This window comes from Nestor notabilis, unplaced genomic scaffold, assembly GCF_000696875.1.
Source record: "Nestor notabilis isolate BGI_N333 unplaced genomic scaffold, ASM69687v1 scaffold25352, whole genome shotgun sequence".
Lineage (NCBI taxonomy): Eukaryota > Metazoa > Chordata > Aves > Psittaciformes > Psittacidae > Nestor > Nestor notabilis.
Window position 1 is genome coordinate 1 of NW_009919074.1, and position 12,338 is coordinate 12,338.

At 43.8% G+C, this 12,338-nt stretch overlaps 1 protein-coding gene across 1 annotated transcript; it reads right to left on the reverse strand.

Annotated features, from left to right (window-relative positions):
- Window positions 1-2,770: 2,770 nt before the first annotated feature.
- Window positions 2,771-11,694, reverse strand: LOC104402250 (TRAF3-interacting protein 1-like; the record flags this gene model as incomplete). The annotated part of the gene is made up of 5 exons (XM_010010073.1): window positions 2,771-2,848; window positions 4,371-4,841; window positions 4,990-5,130; window positions 6,894-7,055; window positions 11,626-11,694. Coding segments are annotated over 5 exons (921 nt in total), but the record flags the coding sequence as incomplete, so codon positions are not given.
- Between the last annotated feature and the right edge of the window lie 644 nt (window positions 11,695-12,338).

A 12,338-nucleotide genomic window follows, 5' to 3' on the forward strand; every position in this document is an offset into this window, starting at 1 on the left:
TTCCCTCAAACTGTCTGTGTTTCCAGTATTTACTCCTAAAATGACCATCATTCTTTAACAGGCAGAATTTCTTTGTGTGCAACAGCAACAAGGAAAAGATCTCTAGTTGCTAAGGTCAATCTAACTGCTGTGGTGATAAAGGTGATAGGAAAAATAGCCATCAATTGTCTTTTATTCACATGCAGGCTCACAAGATGGTGTTTTGGTGGCGGTAGCTGCTGCTAATTCAAACCTTTCCAACACAAAAGGAGCTATTGGAAAAATCGTGCTTTTTAAACTCTAAGTTTGAAGGATGGATTTCTGTAGTAGGAGCCAGTTAGGAATACCTGACACCAAAAAGAGAGGGTCATTCACAGCACTAGCACAAAAGTACCTGAGCCATGGCCAGCAGATTTCCATGCAACGACTCTCTCTGCTGCTTCTGTCTTTTTTTCAGTCAGTAGTTGTTTCATTAGACAGTCAAGATGAGTTCCAACAGAAATAGAGGTTCATTAGATATGATTTAGAGGCTGATTCAAGTGACCAGTTCCAGAGCAATACAGTTTGTAGGGCAAAAATAAGAAGTCATTCTAGGAGTAGCCAAAAGTGACAGGATATTACAAAGAGCTTTAGCCAAGAGGTTCAGCTGCCATCTGTAACAAGGAAGAGACCTTTCCAACGTGTTTGGCCTCAGGGGTAAATGACATACCTGTTCTGCAGCCACTTGCATCTAAACAGCACCATACGTTGAGAAGCTCTATGACCCCAGTCACCTTTTGTCAAAAGACAAAGTTCTCTTTATTATTGAGCAGGTCATGCTATGAAGTGTTTGTTTTAAACATGACTTTTACCTGGGGTGGACTAAGAGCTCACAGAACACAACTCAACTCACTCTGATCACAGTGTGGCAGGCAACAGCTAGCCTTGAAGCAGCAAGTAGTCTTATTCCGATTGCCACGTGGTAGCCAAATGTCTCAATTCAGACTTAGGCTTGCTTTCTTTTACTTCCAGGTAACTACAGATACTCATGTGAGACCATGACATGGTGGGTAACATACACAGTTTCTGTAGTACCAGAAAAATACATTGAAATAAACCCAAAAGGCAATCTGTCAAACTTTCAGTACCATTTTAAAGCTGGCTTCTGATAATCAACAGCAAGAAAAATTAAGACTTGCATGAACACAGACAGAAAGTTATTAAGACTCATAATATAGAATCATAGAATGATTTAGGTTGGAAGGGACCTTAAAGCTTCTCCAGCTCCAACCCCTGCCACGGGCAGGGACACCTTCCACTAGAGCAGGTTGCTCCAAGCCCCTGTGTCCAACCTGGCCTTGAACACTGCCACGGATGGGGCAGCCACAGCTTCTCTGGGCACCCTGTGCCAGCGCCTCAGCACCCTCAAATGGTTTCACTTGTATTCTACTTGCAAAAAGCTAAAGACAGATGTTGAAATGTAATTAATTACGCAGCAGAGGCTGTAAAACATGAGTCAATACTTTTTGTGTGCATAAAGACATAAAATGTTTCACGTCTTTTTAATATACTTGTGTCACTGCCATGTTTCTTAAATAGAGTTCCAGTAGTTTAAATCAGGGTAAATCCCTGGAAATAAAGGCATTACCCCACTGTGAAACTACTGTAAGGGCAGGAAGATCAACCCCAGTCCATTAGATGCACTTCCCACTTATTTCATGCTGGAATTGCCTTTAAATCACTTTGTGCAGCTATCTTAGTTCTCCAGCTCTAAAATACGTTGGAGGCATTTTCATTTCATTTCTCTCTTCCACAGTCTTCAGATGATGACCATTTGTCACCCACTGGTCTAAAGCATGTGTTTTCATCACCTAAAAACTAAGCAGCATTTACTGTTATGCAAGCAAGTAGAAGAGAGCATGTCATCTAGACCTAAGGTAATAAACCCACATGCTTTGGAATCACTCCCACAAGCACTTAAGAGGGGAAATTAAAGTTTACTGCCCCAGTGTATTATTGTGGTGCCCAAGAGCACTACGAGAGTTTGGGATGAGGCTCAGAATTTCCATTAGAGACCCAATTTGCAGGAAGTTGAACTTGGCCAGGAACATTTGCTTCAGGCTAGAAGTTATTTTATAAGCTCTCCCTCCAAGTGCCAAGAATTTCAAAAGTTGGCTTGGATTTCAGTCAAAGAATAGCTATAAATTTGTCATCTCATGTAGAAGACACAATGATGTCAGTGGCCCATAGACTCTCAACAGAGACTCCTGCTAGACTTGGGATCCTGCCTGTTTCAGCCTAGCCTGAGCTGCTTCAGGTTAATTTACTGAAGTCTCACTCTTTAAACATTTAGCCATATGGTTCTATAGCCCCTCAAAGTGCCTCAGGTCAGGAAGAAGCAGCAGATGCAGACACAATGGTATCACAAGCAACAGCTACTGTTCAGAGGCAATCAGTGAGTTGCTCTTCTGCCCTACCATCATCCAGCTGCAAACCACACGCTCAGATGCAACATTGGACTCATTTGCTTTCCAAAAGAGTAATTTCTATTAAAAGTAATTTCTATTAAAGTTCAAAAAACCCCATCCCAATGTAACAGCTTTCCAGGAAAGAGTCAGTAGAATAAACAGAAAACATAGAACAAAGAAAGCACAAAAAAACCCAAATAAACAAGACAAACATCTATTTGAGAGGCCTAAAACTTCCCATTTACGTACCTTTCAACCCTACTTTCCTTTCAGGCAGAGTCCCAAACCATACTAAAATGCAACACTTAGAGTGTTCACCTTCCCAGATGTCCCACTCTACTAACCTCATGATCTGGCTGGCACTTGCTGTCTTTAGATGGCCTCCTTGGTTTTCTAAGTGTGGATTCCTCAGCATCTGCAGACTGAAAAGAAATTAACTGGTTTAGATTCAGCATGCTGAGGAGTGAGCTGCTTATCTGGATAAAGTGAAAGGGGAAATGAGCATAGAGTAGAACTGAGCACATTACAATGTGCATCCATGTACCTTATCCATCCACCTGCCCTCTTTACCTTGTTTCCCTGCACAGGAGACTAACTGAGCAAAATCACAGAATCCCAGCCTGGTTTGGGTTAAAGAGACCTCAAAGCTCCTCCAGCTCCAACCCCTGCCACAGGCAGGGACACCTTCCACTAGAGCAGGTTGCTCCAAGCCCCTGTGTCCAACCTGCCCTTGAACACTGCCAGGGATGGGGCAGCCACAGCTTCTCTGGGCACCCTGTGCCAGCGCCTCAGCACCCTCACAGGGAAGAGCTTCTGCCCAAGAGCTCATCTCAGTCTCCCCTGTGGTAGGTTCAAGCCATTCCCCTTGGCCTGTCCCTCCAGGCTCTTGTCCAAAGTCCCTCTCCAGGTTTCCTGGAACCCCTTTAGGCACTGTTGCTTTAAGGTCTCCCCTTTAAGAAGCCTTCTCTCCTCCAGGCTGAACAAGCCCAGCTCTCTCAGATAACACTGTTCTCTCTGAGTAACACCAGGAAGGCAATGACCCTTATGGCCAGCAGACAGGCACTGCCAAAAGTGCTTTCTCACATCGAACAAAATTAAGCTACTCCCTAACAGAAGCATCTTTGATGTCCATTAATCCTGAACTTCTACTATGAACCAGCACATAACAGACCAGAAAAGGAGAATCAGGAGTATTTAGAGGAGGAAGAGAGAAGGTTAAAAAAGAACAACAAAACAAAAGGCAATGAAGAGATGACTCTGGGCCATCTAGGACTTTACATCAAGAAGGCCTGAAGTATGGGGAAGTGGTGGATGTATCCCATTTCAAGGGTGTAGCAGAGTCCAGTGATATGCATGATATGATGATACACAGAGCCCACTGCAAACAGAGCACCCTTGCAAGAATCTAGATGGCTGGAAGCCAGCAGCTTGATTTAGAAAGCCAGAAAAACAATACAGATATGCAACTCCATCCTGTGTGTTCTGCTCCAGAGGAAGTAAGCTCAAGAGAGACTAGTCATGGCCCAAAGGAACTCTCTTCAGCCTCATCTTCCCTAAAAGCTGCAAGAGCAGCATGCATTAAAGGGAAGACAAGTGAGGATAGAAGTACATAGCAATAGTTGCTGCCACCACTCTCTGCCAAACATAGTCTAATGTGATCAGAAGAATTCAGACACGCAAAGTTCAGAACAGAAACTGCTTCTTACAGGTTCGAGAAGCACAGTCAGATGAGGCTGATGGCTCAGGTCAAGATGTATCATGAGAGATACATGAAGTTACACAGATGACCTCAGTCACACTCTTACCAGATCAAATCCACACAGAAACTTTCCCTTCATGACAGTAATTTCTATTCAATGAAGTACATGCCAGGTCAGTAGAACAAACATCCAGCCTCTATCACAGTGTGCAGAAAGTTACTCTCTGAAATCAGATTTCAATTACCTTTTTCTCTGCTTTATCATTTCCATGTTCTCTTAAGTGCTCCCCATCTTTTTCTCTGTCCCTTTTTCTATCCCTTTCCCGATCTTTTCCTCTCTCCCTGTCTTTCTCTCGTTCTCTGTCCCTAGCCTTATCTTTGTCTCTTCCTTTCAGTGTGTCCTTTTCTCTTGCTCCTTCATATTTTTTCTCTCTTTCTTGTCCTTTATCATGCCCGAGTTCATCTTCTTGTTCTATGTCCCCTTTGCTCTTGTTTTTTTCTGTTTCTCTTCCTTGCTTGGCTGTTCTGCTTCTGCTTCTTTCCCTTTCTTGTTTTTCTCCTTCCTTAAAGGTGTCTCTTTCAGGGTCTTTGTGCCTGTCTTCATTATCCTTATGTTTATCACTTTCATTTTCCCTTCCTTCACTCTCTTTCAAGTCTCCTTTGGCTCTTCTGCCTCCACTTGAGCTTCTGTCTTTAGTTTCAGCACCTCCTCTACCCTAAAAGAAAGGAAAACTAAGCATTAATTCACACATATGGCAACTCTATCACACAATTACTTTACACAGCCAAAACCACAAGCTAAAAACCCAACAAGCCATAACCAGTGGCAGCCCCTGTGTCCCCACAACACTTGCAAAGTCCTACCTCTTTATCTTTATGGCTTTTTCGTTCCTCTGTTTTGGATTCTCTGCTTTCTTTGTCTCGAGACCTAGAGGTGGGAGGTTTCCCTTTAGGATCAGCTCTTTCCCCAGCTAAGATCCTTTTAACAGCAGCATCACTGGACAGCTGCAAGGAATAAAGAAGCATCATTTAAACCAGAGAATCCCAGACTGGGTTGGGTTGGAAGGGACCTTAAGATCATCCAGTTCCAACCCCCTGTCATGGGCAGGGACGCCTCACAGCAGACCATGTCACACAAGGCTCTGTCCAACCTGGCCTTGAACGCTGCCAGGGATGGAGCATATATGTGTAAATGATTTCATTAAATATCTCCTGCCTCCCTAACTCTGTAACCAACATGACTTGTTGGTGGTTTGGGTGGTTTTTCCTCTGCTTTTTTGTTGGGTTTTTTTTATAAAGAAAGCTCATATTAGTCCTGTGAAAGAATGTTTCCAAAAGAGCAGAAATAATGCTCTTATGTCAAACACCTCTTTGTAATTCTTGTGATAATGGGATTATATAAACCAGAGCTAGCTAAATACATTGTGATTTTTAGGTATTCTAACACAAGAGCAATTCTCATTGCAATAACTGAAGTAGTTTTCAAAATGGGAAGGTGGATGACTGTCAAATCCTTAAACCATGACTGCTGGATTGCTTAATCATTGTTAAGACCACACTATGTTATATCTACATCCACTCTTAGGTCACTCCACTTTCACCTCATACTTGTTCAAGCAGCAACAGTCACTAAAGAACACAAAGCTACATTAAGAATGACTTTCGATAAGCTGCAGTTACAGTGGTTAAAAAGCTTTTGCATCTAGATCATGTATTAAGAAGACAAGCTATTATTAATCACATCATTCAGACAGCCAAGTGGGAAAGACTTTGACTGGATTAATCAAATAAATACAAAACGGGGTGTGGGGGGGAAATGCTCATGCCACTGCCTGGGAATTCTCCTTCCTCAACAAAACTAAACTTGATCTTGCCCTGGTGGTTGACTCCTGATTCTCTCCTGGTTTGTAAGTGCAAACCTCTGAATTTTGGTGGGGTTTCACATGTGGACACCAACTTCTGTGCCTGAACTAACTCCCAGCTCAGCACTAAGAGTCTCAAGCTAAAGACTTGAAGGAAACCTTTGCCACAATGCACATAGAGCTCAGGTTTCATCCTCTGGATATTAAAACTCATCACAACAGCCTACAAAGCTGTTCCATCAAAGACATTTTCAAACTCATTCAGTCTCTGTGCATATGCTTATGAATTTCAGCTTTCCTCATCTCAAGCAATTCTCCTTTGCTGCATTTCCATTGTCAAACCAACCCAACCAACCAACCAAAAAGATTCAGCACATTGGAAAATCATTTTCATTACAGTATCAGAGATTTGACTGCAATTTTGAAGAACATCAAGTCAAAGGTGGCAGCATCTGGTCATACAATTAATGTGTCTGCACCCCAAAGCTCTGAATCTTCCTATCATTCTTCAAGGGTAATCAATGTTATTAAATGATCAAGGAATCAAGTGAAAAATGGAAAACCCAGTACACATTAAAAGCACTAAAATATCCAGACTGTGTTTGTGTCGGTACCAGGCTCAGGCTTTGCTAAGATCACATCTTACCTACCTCTTGTTTTAAGTGTCAACCCAACATTTATCTTGTGTAATGAAATCATAGAATCATGGAATGGTTTTGGAATGCTTTGTGTTGGAAGGGACCTTAAAGCTCACCCAGTTCCAACCTCTGCCATGGGCAGGGACACCTTCCACTAGAGCAGGTTGCCCACCAGCAGAAATAGCAGGTGAGTGTCAATAAAATCTGTTGCAAATACCCTCTGAGAAGATAACACTACATGTATAAAACACACCTAGTGAGGTCATACCTTATTTAAGCAACACTTCCCAATTGCCTGAAGAAATTCATTGGTTTTCTCAGGTTCATGCCCAGCCACAACACGCGCTGGTTTAACTGACAGTGGCTCTCCTGTTACCATCACAACAGCATCAATTGCCTTCTGAAGGAAGCTGATTTTGGCATCTTTATCCTGGTAAAGGAGCAATTCAGAAATAATAAGACGACTCCAAAATAATTCCATGTACCACATAAAGACTAGAAAAAATCTCATGGGAAGAATAGTTCATAGAATCAGAATCCCAGCCTGGTTTGGGTTGGAAGGGACCTTAAAGCTCATCCAGTTCCAACCCCTGCCCCGGGCAGGGACACCTTCCACTAGAGCCGGTTGCTCCAAGCCCCTGTGTCCAACCTGCCCTTGAACACTGCCAGGGATGGGGCAGCCACAGCGTCTGTGGGCACCCTGTGCCAGCGCCTCAGCACCCTCACAGGGAAGAGCTTCTGTCTGAGATCTAACCTGAACTTCCCCTGCTTCAGTTTAAACCCATGCAACAGGAGCACTACGTGTTTTGTAAGGTCAGCAGAGAGGCCTGCCCTTGATTTACAGTTAACTATTTATTTCTGATTAAGAAACACCACCATTGACAAGGGATGAATATTGAATTGGAACGTCCAAAGTAGAAGTACAACGTTCTCCTTTTAATGTGTTCATGATTCAGGTCTGGTGCATTTGAAGAGTGCTGTAAGACCACTGGCAATCTAGTTTCAAGCGTTACATGTTAAAGAAGATAAAGTTTTGTTGAAGAAATGGTTGTAAAAGAATCACTAAAGAGTTTTAACAGGACTGTTATGGCCCACATTGCTCAGAAGGACAGCTCTTGCCCTGAGTATTTTTCACTACCAAAAGCCCAAAGTTACAGGACTGATACATGTCTAAACTGAGGCACTCAGATGCTTGTACACATACTTTACAAACCAGACTTAATAGCGAGTAAAGAAAACACATGGAAGATGGTGGCAAAGGGACACAGGCACATCTTTTTATCTCCACAATTACCAGATGTGTTTTAGTTTGATGACTATACTTTATAAACAACTTCCTCCAAGTGCCCTTCAGTAGAGATGATGTCTTCTAGTGATTAGGCAAAATCAGAAGAAAAATAAACACACCCCCAACCAAGTAAAACCGTATTGGAAGGTTCCTGGCCCCAAGGATGAAATCAGGCTGGGAAGTCTCTCTAGCTGTAGAATACTCAGCGTGGGGAAAAGAAAAAGGGGGTTAGTAATAAAACACAATGAAACTCAAGGAATATTGACCAGCAGAGTCCAGAAGTTACTCACTCACCCTTTACACTCATGAGTGGAGATAAAGGAAGTATTGCACTAGCCTGTAAAAAAGTAAACCCATGTAAAAAGAACTCTGTATGGGTGGGTTTCTGTGCCTATTAACTACCTCATTCAAACTGAAGAGCAGCCCATTGCCATTGCAGTTCATTCAAAAAAGGAACAGTTGCAATTATCCAGTAAAACACCTGATCTTGCACCACATTTCCTGTCTGAGTATCTCAGGTGCACAGGTCCACAATGACCTGGGTCAAATTTGACAGACATACCAATGCAGACACCAGTATTTCCTCAGCTGAGCAAGGCCAACACACTCTACAGGCCATCAGGTAGCACCACCTACTTCTGTTGCACGCAATAAGTGTCACTGAATCATAGAATCCCAGCCTGGTTTGGGTTGGGAGGGATCTTAAAGCTCCTCCAGCTCCAACCCCTGCCACGGGCAGGGACACCTTCCACTAGAGTAGGTTGCTCCAAGCCCCTGTGTCCAACCTGCCCTTGAACACTGCCAGGGATGGGGCAGCCACAGCTTCTCTGGGCACCCTGTGCCAGCGCCTCAGCATCCTCACAGGGAAGAGCTTCTGCCTTATCTCTAACCTGAACTTCCCCTGTTTCAGTTTGAACCCATCACCCCTTGACCTGTCACTCCAGTCCCTGATGAAGGTCCCTCTCCAGCAACCTTGTAGTCCCCTTCAGAGACTGGAAGCTGCTCAGAGGCCTCCAAGCAGCTTCTCTTCTCCAGACTGAAAGTGTCTTCTGGAGCTTACTACAGCTACTCATGTAATGGTAGGGCCACTCTTTGTGAACAAGAGCTGGGTTCTGCTGCAAGCACGTGTACGATAGTTACAGGCATGGGAAGACGATCTCCAGAGGCAGGGTATTTCCTGTCTTGTGACTCTCCCAAATGGATTAAAACAAACAATTGCCACATAGGTGGGATTTTCAGGTTGTCTGCATTAACATCAGGGACACATCACCCTCACTAGTGCCCCCTTCCTTCAAAAATCAAAAAGGAAAGGAAGGAAATACTGCAACCTTCTCTACTGAAATAGTCGCCCATCCTTCCAAGGACATACACAGTCTATTAATTTAGGCAAGGAGACAGGCCACTGTTCTAAAGCAAAGATGTTTTGGTTTAGATCCAGATAAATCCAAAACAAAGACCCAAACTTTCTTCCTACATCCTTGTCACCTTCAGCAGTTATCAGTGTGTTCTGTCTTTAGAGGAAATCCTCATGAACTCAAGGAGAAAGGCACTGATAAAAAAAATCCTATCACAGTAACAAACATCTGAAACAGTGCTGAGAGCTTAAGGAAATAGGGAAGATCTCTCTCCAATTTCAAGTGACAGGACTTTATATATATACATAAAAAGATGGTTTGTGTGTGCACATATACATATATATGACACTGATGTGACTAAAAGACTAAAACAGCAAGCCTGATATCCAATCTTCCTGCTCATAAGAGAACATTTTACTCAGCACAACAAGACGAACCTTTCTGATAAACACACAGACAGCAACATCATCCAATTATAGCTGGGAGAAGAGGTGTATTTGTTTCAATAAATTAAGGAATCCTCATGCTTTAAAATCTCTTTACATCTCTCTCCCATTGACTGGCATGACTATACATCCCCCAAGCAAACTAGAACTCACTGGAGTCCATGTGCATGCTCTCGAGACTGGATTTGGCTCATGGGATGCTTCCAGCCTTCCTCCTGCATCTTTCTATGCAGGAAGAGGAGACCAGCAATCCAAGCAGAACGTGTTATCCCCAACAGTGGAGACATTAAAAGTAGCACAGAAGCAGCACTGGGTACTTCAGAATCCCACTGCTACATCCAGGATGGGAGAGGGAATTGAAACTAGAAACAAAGATGGTTGCTGCAGGTATGTGTGCGTGATGCTGCATAGCACATAAGGGGAGTTATGAGCCAGCCCCAGCAGCCCCACAGGTTGGACCATGAGCTTTAGCCTTTCCTAAATCCCTTTTCCACACCTCATGGTATGGAGCAGCACAGCCAGCTTGCAAAGAGGACCTGCCAATTCTTCCCAGCCCACAGCAAAGTGTGGGCTATGGCACTGGGAGTATGTCACAGTGGGTACAAACCTGTTCTTGCTTTCTCAAAGCATCCTGCCCATTCCAAGTCTATGCATCTCCTGCCAGATGTTCACAACCCATGAGCATCATTCCCTGGTGTTACATCAAGCAGCTCACCCTCACATAAAAATACATACAGCTACTCAGACCATGGACTCTGGCTGCTGCTTTCAGACTCTGGCTCTCTGTGGGTAGTTTTGGTCTCCAACTGACAGTAAGGAAGCAGCCTGTGGGGGCCAAGTCTTTCTCCTGAGCAGTGTTTTGAAGAGAGGAACACGAGCTAGAGGTGTTTTCCCCCACACTACAACAGTTAGATCTCCTCTGCCTCTTCATCATAAAACCCACTGACAAGCTTCAACAAAAGAACAATCTGTTGAGTAAGTACCAGCAATAAGAACAGTCCCAGAAATAAAACACACATCTCAGACTGATAATTAGCTCTAAGAAGTGCATAAACCATCCCTGCAATTGGCTGTATGGATGACAAGCCAGGCCCATAGACCTCATACTTTGAGTTGCTATGTTAAACAATCACCAAGGGATGCAGCTACCCAACTAGCAACATACAAACACTGTGATATACGCCCTGAGTAAGTGACCAAAGGTTCCAACCAAGTCAGTAGCTGGAGAACTCAGCATCAGCTCAGCAAAGAGAGAGACAACAGAAAAGCAGCAGAGACTAAATTCACTCTTGTGCTTAAAAAAAAAAAGCAGTTTTCAGGAATAACATTAACATCCTTTTTCAGGAATTAGCTATTTATATTCCATAATAAACCTATTGTGGAATGCACACACCAGACTTGGCAAGTAGTGGGATATTAAGCAAGAATATTTACTGCCTATATATATACAGTATATATCTATCTGCATGTGTATATACAGCCACATAGAGCAATAAATATAAAGCCATACGTTCCACTGAGAGATGACAAGACTCTAAAAAGGGTTTGATGGGTTTCCAGTGCTTGGGATTTCCCATCAACACCTCACTACTTCAAGGCAATCTTGCTACATAATGCTTCTTTTCACCTGTAGCATTTGGGAAACCTAGATCTGGTCCTAGATTAACCCTCACTGCTTTGAAGCTGTCCAGAGAGGGCTCTTTACACACGTCAGCTTGCTTGTGTCGCATCCATCCCTAGGTGTCCACCCCATGCACTGCATAATATAACCAAGAGGCAAGAACACCTTTTCCAGTTCATTCACAAAACTACAGAGAGGCCCTTGATGCTGAAGGCAGGAAAGACCAAAAGTGGCAAGTTTCAAAGGATACCAGCATTAAAACTAAATAAATGAGGCAGTTTTGTACCCACCTTAACGTTATCCGATTTCAACTCAAAATCCGTGTAAAGTCCTTTCATAAAACCTGTCACTCTTATTACCTTCAAAAGAGAAGAGAAAGAGTAAGTTAAGAGTAAGTTCAGCAAAGCTTGTGTGGCAATAGGAAATACACTGGCCTGACTTGCTTTCCGAGCCAGAACTAGAGCAGGCTCAGAGCTCTGCTGTGCCTCTGGAACAGTAAGATTTAACCCTTGCTTATGGCTCAGGCCTCCCTTCCCATTTGACTCCACCTTTAACCTTGGCACTTGGTGAATCCAAGAGGTCCACAACCCAAACACCAGCACATGCATTTGAAACACACCTCCGCATTATTCCCTTGTTGACTTCACCTCGACGATCTATAAAAGCAGCAGCTCAGTGCATGTAAAACTTGAGCCTGGTTTGTTGGGGTGATTTTATAACGAGAGGTGAGAAAACAACCTACTGGCACATCCACGGCAGGCTCAGGAGAAGAGCGAGACCCCTCGTCTGGTCTTAACCCCACCAACCAGCCTAAAAACACTGACACACACTCACTGGCCTAAACCCCCCGACACTTACTTACTCCCTACCCCGAGCATAGCCCCGCAGAGGTCTCAGAGCCACGGGAATGTGCCGGGTCCCCCGTCCGCCCCCGCAGACACGGGAGCGCCCATGGCCCTCGGGGGTCCCTCCATAGCCCCGCGCCTGTGGGACCCCTCTCCCG